The sequence below is a fragment of the Fonsecaea multimorphosa genome (assembly GCF_000836435.1).
Source record: "Fonsecaea multimorphosa CBS 102226 unplaced genomic scaffold supercont1.5, whole genome shotgun sequence".
NCBI lineage: Eukaryota > Fungi > Ascomycota > Eurotiomycetes > Chaetothyriales > Herpotrichiellaceae > Fonsecaea > Fonsecaea multimorphosa.
The window spans coordinates 98,434-109,880 of record NW_015971639.1 but is presented as its reverse complement, the minus strand read 5'-3'; the positions used below and the strand labels follow the sequence as shown (position 1 = coordinate 109,880).

The window sequence follows — 11,447 nt, the reverse complement described above, 5'->3', positions numbered from 1 at the left end:
GTGCTTCTTTGCGCGCCGAAGCACTCAAAGTGGCCTTTTCTCTCCCCACCTTCTCATGATCGCAAAGTGACCAGCAGATCCAACCCGAAACTTGCTGCTGCGTTGACGTGCCACAGTGCCACCATGGTCTCCCTCCTGGTGACAGTCTTCATAATCCAGCTAATATGCCACCTCGTCCTGACCATCGGGTCCAAACCCATCAACGACCTAGTACGTCGGCAGTCCCTGCTGCTTGCTTCTCTTTTTCCCCCACCCAACTCCCACGCATTCCCTGCTCTTCCGGACGAGGTGGAGGGGGGAGGAGGATGTTGTTATATATTCTGTCCTCGGACACCTATCAGGGAAGGGAAAAGCAAGCACAAGAGAGAGAGAGAGGGAGGGAAAAATCACAAGAAGGAAGGCAACGGACTAGAAGAAAAAAGGCCCATAATGTGACAGTTCTAAACTAACATCTCCCCCTCGTGGTCTTTTGTTTAGTTATGGCAAATCTACACCCGTCTCCCTCTCCAATCGGCCCACAAGGACATGCAAGAACAGACGCGGCTGCGCCGCGAGGTGCTGAGGTTGAAACGCGAAATGAATGCCGTCAGCGCGCAGGACGAGTTCTCCAAGTGGGCCAAGCTGAGGAGACAGCATGACAAGGCGATGGAGGAGCATGATAGGAAAGGTGAGTTCGAGGTTCTCCTTTTTTTCCCCTCCGACTAGATGTGTTTGGAGAGAGGGGGGTTCTTTTGGGGAGTAAGGGGGGAAAGGGATGGGTATACAATTGTTGCAACATTCCCCAAGCTATCATTTGCCTATTGATCTTTCTAACCTTTTTCTTTTTTTTTAATTCTTTGTGGCAGCCGCCTCCATCTCCTCCTCCCGCACCGCCTTCGACAGCACCGCCACGGCGATCCGCTGGACCTGCACCTCGGGCCTGCGCCTCGCGCTGCAATTCTGGCACGCCAAAACGCCCGTCTTCACCTACCCGCGCGGCTGGTTCCCCTGGTACATCGAGTTCCTGCTCGGCTTCCCGCGCTGCCCGTACGGGGGTGTCAGCATCAACGTGTGGAGCACGGCGTGCGCGACCGTCATTGCGCTGGTGGGGGACGTGGTGGTCTACCTGATACAGAGCACGCAGCAAGTGCGAGGAGGCGCGCAGAAGGACAAGGAGAAAGCAAACGGGACAAGGAAAGAGCCGGTGCGAACGTGACACGAACACCCCAGATTGAAGACTATGACCTTTCCAATCCAAGATCCATTCGGAATAGATTTAAGTAAAGGTACATGAACGTGTCAAAAAAGATTCAAATGATCCATGATGCCACATCCAAAGGCTCGAGGAGAGTTCCGGCGCTTTCTGGGGGGCGTGGTTCCATCAGAAGAGTATTCAACCATGTTCGCGTCACTGACCAAACCCATACTCGATTTGAGCAGGGCAGGCCTAAGTGCTTGACTCTATTGTGATTGAGAGTTCATCATTTGAAACCCACAACTCCACCGCCAGCCCACCGCTCCTCTTCATCGCCCTTTTCACAGTAGGGAGTGCGTTCTCTCACCAACGAAGGGTCAGGTGCTTATTCTTGAAGCGCGTCTCATCTCGCAGATACACCACAGTAAAGAGTCCGGTCCATTCGACAGGACATCTGCGCCGTCGGTAACGACAGTCGCCGCTTTCCACATAAGCTACAAGACTCAAAAAGTAGGTGTGTGTTTTTGCTCCGCGCCTCAAGAATAAGCCCCATCGAGTTACTCTCCCGTAGCCACCACCCCCAGCGCGGCAGCTGGGGAAAAGTGGGAAGAGCAATCGCATAACTTTGGACAATGTGACGAATTGCGCAACCTCCAAAAAATATCACTCTTTTGTATTCCCCAAGTTCATCCCGACCCCGTCGATCTCCCAATTGTTATGAAAACCCTCACCATCTCTTCCCCTTTCTTGAAGAACACCCCCCAAAACGCTCCAAAGGTCTCTCTCCGCTTCAGAAAAAGAAAAGAAGTTCATCCTTACGGCGACGGACTCATATCTTCGTCCATGCGCCAGACAAAACAAAAAATTCTTCCCTCTCCACGTGTCGAGACGCAAAACAGAGCAGTAAGTGAGGGGAAAACTCCAGGCCAGAGAATGCAGACGATAGCGAGGTCGGATTTCGAAGCGGGCTTAGAATGAAACTCGGAGAAAGAGCGGGAGGCACTTGAAGTAGAACCGCAGTGAAAGGTTGCTTTTATGGCGGTCGAGCCTCTCGGCAGGTCCTGACGTTCTCTCTCTCTCTTTTCGCGAGAAAAAAAAAGAAGAGGTAGGGCGGTCCGGGGACTTTCTCCCAAAGCTTTTTTTTTCCCCGTCCTTCGCAGGGCAGTTTGTGGGGGGTCTGCAGATATCTTCCTGGGAAAGAAAGACTTTTCTGCTGTGCGTGAGCTTTGAATGCGATTCTTTGAACGCGGAGACTTTGGTGCAACACACCCAGATGAAAAGGAAAAGACGCTTTGCGATGAAATTTATCGCAGTTTGGAGGGCCAGGGCAACGAGGAAAATATTGCCAAGAACCGACTAGTCCCAAATAGGGTCGGTATGACCTCTTTGCGCGAGCTTGCCAGCTTCCAAACCTCGTAAACTTTCTCCGCTCCGCGCAAGTTTCCGAACGTCCGCCTTTCCTGCCACCCCAGAACAATCTTATCGTTTTTCCCCCTAATGAGAAGATCCTGAATATTATTAAAGAGAGCTTCCAAGTGAAAAAGGCTTACGAGGTGGTTGAGGACTTCGAGGTCTGCCGTCTATCATGAATTGAACGAGAGGTGAAAACCCCGAGCTGGTCCTTGTCATAAAGGGAGCATCATCCCAAGCTGGGAAAGTTCTCCGGGATAACCAAACGAGAAAAGCACGACGCTGGGCGTGACAGAAATGATCAAGATGCCGTCTTCTCATCGAGGACTGAAACCCGTGTTGGCGGCCGCCTTTGCTCAAACAAACAAAGCGCCATCTCTCCGGTCAAGGCGCGAACTGAGCTTTCTGGTCACATCTTCGCCATCACCATCCTCACCGCGGCATCCTGTTCATCGCCATCCACCCGAGCTGATCCCGATACCAATCCCTATCCCTCACCCCAAGCCAACCTTCCCACCATCATCCGTCTCACATCAACAACAACGTCGACATGCCTCGACGAAACAGGAGCCGGAGGCAGACCTCAAACATACCCCCCTGTACGACCTCCACGTTTCGCTCGGGGCCAAAATGGTGCCCTACGCTGCATATGCCATGCCAGTCACGTATCCAGACCTCTCCCACAAGGACTCACACCTCTGGACTCGCGAACACGCCAGTGTCTTTGACGTCTCCCACATGGTGCAGCACAAACTCTCCGGGGAACTCGCCGAGGAGTTTCTCATGACAGTCACTCCCTCGGCCATCAACGAGTTGGAAAAACACCGCTCGAGTCTATCCTGCTTTTTGACCGAGGAAGGAGGCATCGTCGATGACACGGTGATCTCGAGAATTGGCAAAGATAGCTTTTATTTTGTGACGAATGCCGGTTGCCGAGAGAAGGACATTGCGTTTATCGACGAGCATATATCCAAGTTTCTCAAGGCAAAGGGAGAATCGGCGGACAAGATCAATTGGCATGTCCTTGACCACCACGCCCTTCTAGCTCTTCAAGGACCCGAGGCGGCAAGCGTGCTCCAGTCACTCATCTTCCACGACACAGAAGACGAGAGTCTCGACACGTCGCTGGAAACGCTATACTTTGGATCAAGCCGATGGTTACAACTGACTCTGCCTGACTCCGGGATGAACACGCCGTCCCTCCTCATTAGCCGTACCGGATATACGGGAGAGGATGGTTTTGAAATTTCGATTCCCCCCGAAAACGGAAACGCAGCTGAGCTGGCCACGAACATAGCCCAAGCTCTGACCGCCGACAACAGCAAAGTCCGCTGGGCGGGGCTTGGGGCGCGCGACTCTCTCCGCCTGGAGGCGGGAATGTGTCTCTACGGGCATGACTTAAATGAGAAGATCACGCCGCCAATGGCGGCGTTGGGCTGGTTGGTCGGGAAATCTCGCCGGGGCGACAACCCTACGCCAGCCTTCAACGGGCACCAAATCATCAACAAACAGCTCGCTTCGCCAAAGACAATGACTGAGCGACGGGTTGGATTGCTCATAGAAAAAGGCCCTGCTGCGCGCGAAGGGGCAGAAATCGTCGATCCCGGGAATGAGAACCAAGTCATTGGTCATATCACCTCGGGGTCTCCCAGCCCGAGCCTGGATGGACAGAACATTGCCATGGGCTATATTAAGAATGGATTCCACAAAAAGGGGACATCGGTTGGAGTCAGGGTTCGGAAGAATGTGAGGAAAGCGGAGGTCGCTAAGATGCCATTTGTGCCGAACAAGTTCTACACGCGGCCCTCGTGAAAGTCACCCGAAGTTGTCTAGGGTCATGGTGAGCTGAACTCTGCAGCTTGCAAAAGCGGTCAAAGGACCGCAGCAACGAGTTTTGCATCTTTTGGCGCAAAGAACATGGGGAGTGAAGGGGCGTGGTGTGACAGGGTGGTGATCCGTTTCTCTTAGGTCGATCTTGTCACACCCCGATCGTCGGCTGTGGCCGATCATTCTGAGTAACAGGAGCAGCGGTGTTCTGGCACTGAACTCTGGCCTCACCACCGCCTCCTTTTCAGCTTTTAGTGGATAACTCTTGTTTTCTCCGCGGCGGGTGCTGCTTTGTTTGGCTGAACGCAGAGATGGAATTGACTCACCTCTTCGTATATGCATGCGGTTTGTCTGCTAGTTGTTTGACTAGCTCTAGCCTGGCAAGGGCTCTTTGAGTTAGCGTACCGCATGTGATTGGGGCCGAGACTTGGTGATGGATGCAGAAAGTTTTCTACTCCCCTTTTCCCGTTTGCGAGCATCATATGCGTCTCCGGGTTTTTCGGGCTGCCGGGGCTCCGGACTGGTCGCCTGAGGTATTCGTCATTAGTTGCGTGAGTACTCGTACGCCGCCCAAGAATGATAACCCTTCGCCAGTAGGGAGACTGTCGACCCAAGAGCCAAGGGCATGGCATTCCAAAAACCGCTAATGATGGATCCGAAAATCATGGCCAAGGTTCGGGGCTAATCTTGAACTTTGGCCCTCGCTCATCGTCGTCCACATGGGGCGGTCAGTGGCGGCAAAGTGCGGTTCCCGCTTCCCACGCGTGTGATAGCCCATCCGAAGCTGCGCAGCATTTGGATAGTGTACGAGGAGCCAGATGGCTTTGGTGGAGAGCTGTGGTGGGCCCAACGACTAGCAATGTAAGCTGGCGTTTTTGCCTATTTTGACGACATTTCGGTGCTCCGCTCCCATCCAATCAGGCTTTTGGCGAGGTTGAGCGTTCTCATCGTCGATTGAATGAAATGGGCGGAATTAAAAAACCGCCTTCTGTGACCATGGTGAAATCCTTATGGTAGCCAGGGGAGATTTGGCTGCAGACCACGCACAGACCATCCTGGACCTCCCTGCCCACTCATGAGGTCATGTTCTTCGTGTTTGGGGACCATGGCTGGTCCTTTGTGACAGTCTCGATGGATCGAAAAGCCACCGAAGTAGCTATTGACTAGCTAGCCGCGTATGCCTCTTGCGACGTCGCATGGGTTCAAGTTCTCGATGAGCGCTGTACGTCACCTTCGGCAAGCAAGAAATACATGCGCTACCTGCGCTACAAGCACTAGTGGGCTTCTCCAGCCTGTCCACCGGACTTATGGCATGATTCCTGTGTTGTTCAGAGGTTCTCACGCCGATTCCGGGGGAGTTCTGGCATTAGCGGTACGTGCTATCGCGGTCTGCCCTTGCGTTGCTCTGCGCCCGTGGCTTGCCATGCATCCTGGAAGTTCATGGTTCTTCCAATGGCGATCATGCACCATAAAATGAGCCTTACCGGGTTTGGTAGAGGCGGCCATTGATGGTCTTGCTTGTCTTTGAGCCGGTCGTGAATTTCCTTATCGGGTTATTTTTCAGGGAACAGGATGGTGGTGAAATGCCGAGTCCGGTTTCCCGGAGGAGACGACAGTGGAGGGCTTGAACCAGCTTCCAGACTAGGAAACTCCAGAGTCAGCTCTCACACAAAGATGTTTGTCGAGTCTGTAGATCCTCTGAGGGCTGGGACTAGGTACAGCTGCAAACGTGTCCGGGCTCCACTTCAATGGCCTAGCCACCTCGCAGTCGACGGGCATGATACCCGGGGCTCAGAAGACGGGCTTGCTGCGCTCTGCAGCCTGATTTTGCCGTGCTCGACTTCGCTGTCAGCTGGACCCTCTGTCACCGCCCTTAGTTTGCTTGACTCGTTCCAGGGGCAGATGACCTAGCTCTCCCCGTAAATCCTTTGGGTCTCCTTCCAGGACGCAAGAAATGTGGGAGAAAATATGAGATCCAGAGCTCTCTAAGGTGCGAAGGCCTTCTTTATTTGCTACTTTCTCGCCGTTAACACCCGACGAGGCGGGGTCCAATCCGCTTGGGTTGGCAGGAATGTTTCGCTTCGCATCTTCAGTCGTCTCGATGATGGAGGTGGTTGTTGGGTTGAAAAGAGGAGGGGCAATTCATTTCGGAGAACCAGGTCTACCGGCAGAGACAGCCCCTGGTCGGACGCAACATCGACTCGGATACGAATGGCGGCTGGTTCGCGAATGAAAGAAGGACCAACTAGGAGCGGAGGCAGAGCCCTCGATATCACAATGGGGTCTGAAAGGATTGCCTGGGGTCACGCCACGTCCAGGACGCACTTTTGGAGCCGGCGGGACACCTCTCACCATTCCAGCGTCCCGAATGGCAGGGAAGCGAGGTCAGGTGGCCTTGGGCCTGCGGTGTAGTAGGGTATGGCAGGACAAAGGACAAGGACAAGCAAACTCTGTTGCTTCCTGTGGTGGATTCTGGTGACTGTCTTGTAGGGGTCGAGGGAGGAACAACCGAGAAAAGGAGGGATTTGAGAGGTGGGAGAACAAGAACTACTGCACTTCTGATGTCGTAGGCTTTCTCAAGCTGAATTCCCCCATATCTTAATACCAAGTGTGAAATCTCAGTCCTGCAAGGGAAGCCTTTGTTCCCCGCCACGACCTCTCAAGGTTTTCATCTCGCAAGTTTGACGCCTTGTCTCTCCCCCGGCTCTGCTTCCCGTCGTCAGCTGACCCTACCAATACTCAATAGACTTGATGAAGGTCTGAGCTTGTTTATGGCTACGTCTTTGAATCATCAAGTTGCAACTATATTCCGTTATCGTGACATCACGTCGTGCTGAGCGCGTCAATCTACGTCTGCATGTGCCGTTTTTCCCAATGCACCTGTCCCTCGATAGTATTCCCCGTCCAGTGACCGCGTCGTTAACCAGCTATGCAGCTTCTCCTGTATATCCCTGTGCCCTGTCCATGCCCGCTCCTGTTTGCCATGCACGCTTCCTAAATGGCCGTCAAGAGCAGCAATCCCCGTCGTGCCATGCTCTTGATTCTGTTCTTTCCAACCCATCCATACGCCATCCCCTTTCTGAATTGAACCTGGGGTATCTCTAGATACTGTGCAACCTTGCCGTATTCCGCTCGATGCATCGTCCTTTCGCCCTCATACAGACGTGACTCCACAAAATACTGAATAAGAAATGACTAGAATTGGACAATCGTCAGTGGTTAAACGAAATTCGCGTAGCAGGACCTTCAAAGTATGCTAGATTCAGCTGAAGCGCACTTAGTCGCTTGCGACAAGTGGATCACGATGATGCGCATAAAAGCTTCGAGTACGGCGTTGCCGAGAAGTCGACGAGCGATGACATGCTGTCGGTGAATGGCCCGGGTAATGGGAAGCGGATGTGCTCCCCCTCTCCTTCGTCCTCGAAAGGCCTCTTGCGACCCGTACCCTCGCGGTCAAGACTGCTGAACATGATATCGTCACTGCCTTCTGACAGGGGTGTCAGTGCAGACCGGTCCGACGAAAGGGTGCAAGACGACTTTGCCGTACGGGAATCACAGAGGCTGACTTCAACGTCCGTTGGCGTTCCAGCTAGGGTGCTTGAGGAGACAAAACTTGCCGGAGAAAAGCGCGAAGCAGAGGCATGCCGGTAGCTGGATCCCCCGAAATGTCCTCCTTGCCGATGACTTCCCATCCAATCCATTGAGGTATGAGTGTGCCCGTAGCTCCCGGATGAAAGGGGACCACTATGCCCGTCTGTCCCATGCCCGGTTCGGGGGTCCGGGTCCATGCTAGCTTGGCTGTCGCGCCTGCCATTGTCCTTGTAATGGCCCGGGGATCGGCCACGCACCACCATAGGATCGGATTCCTTGGTAGCTATCACAACCCAGTTCTCGTCGGTTTGCCTGCCAATGTTCGCAGAAAGCTCGACCACGACCAGAAAGTATTGCTGCTGCGCACGCCGTTTTCCGTTGTTGGCGGTAGCTTTCTGGAATTGGATTCTCTCAAAGGTATGTGAAGTCGGAATTGAATTGGTACCCGGGTTCTCGAAGCCTGAAAAGGCACCCATGATACCAGGATGGAGTTGGTTTGGTCCTCCATACACATGTCCGGTGTTCGAATATGTCCCATTTGTACCAATGGCGTGGTTGGGAGACGGCGCAATCGGGTGACGGCCTGGAACTGATTCTGTCGCCTTGTCCCGTTTAGGGGTATGCTGGACAAGGCCTCGAGCCTCACTTTCGCCGTTACTGGTCATGGCGGTCTTTGCGGTAATCGACACAGCAAATTGTTGGATCAATTCTTCGGAGCCATTCCTATTGAGATAAAATGGCCCATCCACGATGCCATTTCTGAATCCAAAAGAACACTGTACCGCAAAGTAGTTTCGTCGGTAGCAAGTCCATTTCCGATCCACCTGGAAAAACCCCTTCTGTATGGAAGCCATAATGTCCGGCATCAAACGTTGATTGCGAAGTGTCAACACAGGATGGAGAACTGTGGTTTCATGAAATGGAGGTCCATCTTGCCGCGTAGTGTTTTGGCTTTCGTGGCAATGCGTTGACATGTTTTGGCCTGGGTAAGAACCCTCTTGGATTGGAAAAGGGAACGCTGGATTGCTGCGAGCAGGGTAGGGATTTGATTGATACCGCATCCCCGTTTGAAAGGGACCTGGACTTATTTGGGAGTGGAGAGCAGTCGAATATTGTGGTATTCTCTCTCCCATACTCCTGAACGTTGAACCAATGCCGTTTGCCGAATTGTACGAATGAGGAGGTGACAAAGGAGGACTGTACAACAGAGATCAGCACCTGTCACAAGGCTGATGATTGAATCCCGGGGGAGATGAGACTTACGCTCGCTGTTGACGTTCCATGAGCGTCATTGAGGAACCAGGCCAGTTAGACGAGAGAACTGAAGGAGGTGCGCTCGAGAAATGGTCTGGTGCACATGCATTGCTAGGAAACGGCTTAGGGAGAGTCGTATAGGTGTTGCCAGAGGTCGTAGGATTGCCTCCCGCGCTTGCTGACCCAGTGGTAGAATCAGGCGGGCTCAGCAAAAGTTGTGAGCTCTGGTGATACCTGTAAAGACCATCGTGGATGGGTCAGTGAGACAGAACTGGTAGAGCTTCCAGATCACGGTTATATGTCACACCTTGGAAGTGCGACTACTGAGTCATGGGACGAGTGCATTCTGAAAACAACCGAAGATCGTCGAATCCCTCCTACAGCCCTTCAACTGACACCGGGGAGTGGATGAGAGCTCGCGCAGGTGCCCAACCTTCAAGGCTCTAGACTTGCATGTCTAGAATACTCGGCCTGGGGCAACCATTGGGTATTTCAAAGACACATGAACTGGCGGGGAAAGCTCGAAATCGGATACTCACGGTGTTTCGTTCAGAAGCGAGCTGCCATTGAAGTCGAGACCAGGATTTGCCGGCAGCGCCACGCCTGACGCACCACTCGTCAGGTTGCTCTGAGGCCTCCGGCTGGAAAATGTGAAGTCATTGGTAGAATAAGACGGATTTGAGAAGGTACGCTCCTGCCCGAGGTATTTGGATTCTGCAAAGTCGAACGGCGAGGACTGCTGAAGCAAAGCTGCAAGCAAGCTAGGTCAGTAGTGGCCAGGAGTTTCGGAGGAGGCAGCTCAAGGATAGGATTTGATAAAAGAAAAGGAAGCCTGGCACAAATCCTCATGCAACTAGGCTGGGCTGAGGGGCCCTTCTTCGTGCACAATTACCCATTCAGTACCAAACTGGCAAGCATAGTAGCACGGAGCGGGGCATCCTGGTCGGGTGAGCGTAGGTGGCAATTGTGCGAAAGGAGGGCAGGGCGGCCACCACATAGGCATCACCCTCTGCACACAGCATACCAATGCCAGATTGCCGAGCCGCAGCATGATTTTGTTGAGTTTGGTCTCGAACAAAGCAGATAAGATATACAAAGCTTGCTGTCAATACGTACTGGGATCCATGACTGTCTTGCTAGACACAGCAATGCTTGCGGGGACAAGGCTGAATCAGCACAGGGGAACCTTTAGAGTTTGTTCAATTCGTGGAGTCTCGAGGTGGGTAAGAGGCTTGTCTCTTTTGGCAGTCCTTGGGTCGGTATATGCTGAGGCGTCCGCTAGCTCTGCTCCTTGAACGGTGATTGATAGCCCGGGAGCTGTGCGCACTTGCTCTGCTAGGCCCTAATGATCCAAGGCGCATGCAGGACCCAGCGGCCTGCCAATAGCGGGAATTGCCAATATATGTATGGAGTCCACAGCGTCTCCCAAAGACTGGTTGCAACTGCTGAAAGGTTAGCGACGAGTGTGCTCCCATTCCTCACGGTTGCGACCTCTTTTTGCTCTTTTCAAGGTCCTGGATCGGCAATAACAGAGCAGACCAGGTTCCGCAGTCGTACCTTGGCGAAGCGAGACGAGTCACCACTTTCAGTGAAATGTGTCTTTCGCAATTGTGCTGTTATTGGTCAGTGAATCTCGAGTGCATTGTTGATCAAGTTCAACTTACTCTTTAACTCTCTAGTTCTCGCGCAGCACGTACCGCCGATTCGAGGGTCTGCTTTCCTTTCGCCTGCTATACAATACAAGATCTTGTGCCTGTACAGTCGATCTTTTCAGAATGTCCTGCTCAAACAGCCTTGAACCGGAACTGCGCAGACCGCGCGTCGTAGCGAGCAGTTGTGACAGACCGACTCTAGTCGACGAGAACTCCTAGACAAAGATGTTCAACGCCTGATCTTGCGCAGCGAGTAAAAGTTCTGGCTCTAAGACGATATGCAATAAAAGGGAGTCTTGGCTGGAGGAAAAGGCGGACAATATGGTGGCTGCAATGAAAGTGGTCCAGAGAAAGAGACATCAGAGCCTTTCTGATAGAGACAAGAGGCTTTGGACAATTGAACGGATAGAACAGTCTTCAAATGAGCGCGCACTCCAGCAGTCAACACCAAGTTTAGGGGGTTCCACACAAGCCTTAGACCGATTCCTGGCCCGGTTGGGCAGGCTGGGATTGCATTGGAGTGTCTTCGTCGGATGTAG

At 53.0% G+C, this 11,447-nt stretch overlaps 3 protein-coding genes across 3 annotated transcripts; 2 read left to right on the top strand and 1 right to left on the bottom strand.

Annotated features, from left to right (window-relative positions):
* Window positions 1–525: 525 nt before the first annotated feature.
* Window positions 526–1,195, top strand: Z520_03237 (uncharacterized protein; the record flags this gene model as incomplete). The annotated part of the gene is made up of 2 exons (XM_016773750.1): window positions 526–667; window positions 846–1,195. The coding sequence occupies 2 exons, from the start codon at window positions 526–528 to the stop codon at window positions 1,193–1,195; spliced, it is 492 nt and encodes a 163-aa protein (XP_016634696.1).
* A 1,695-nt stretch (window positions 1,196–2,890) lies between these two features.
* On the top strand, window positions 2,891–4,396 carry Z520_03236 (uncharacterized protein; the record flags this gene model as incomplete). The annotated part of the gene is made up of 1 exon (XM_016773749.1): window positions 2,891–4,396. One exon carries the CDS (start codon window positions 2,891–2,893, stop codon window positions 4,394–4,396), a length of 1,506 nt encoding a protein of 501 aa, XP_016634695.1.
* A 3,314-nt stretch (window positions 4,397–7,710) lies between these two features.
* Window positions 7,711–10,382, bottom strand: Z520_03235 (uncharacterized protein; the record flags this gene model as incomplete). The annotated part of the gene is made up of 4 exons (XM_016773748.1): window positions 7,711–9,199; window positions 9,266–9,490; window positions 9,796–10,006; window positions 10,373–10,382. 4 exons carry the CDS (start codon window positions 10,380–10,382, stop codon window positions 7,711–7,713), a joined length of 1,935 nt encoding a protein of 644 aa, XP_016634694.1.
* Window positions 10,383–11,447: the final 1,065 nt, after the last annotated feature.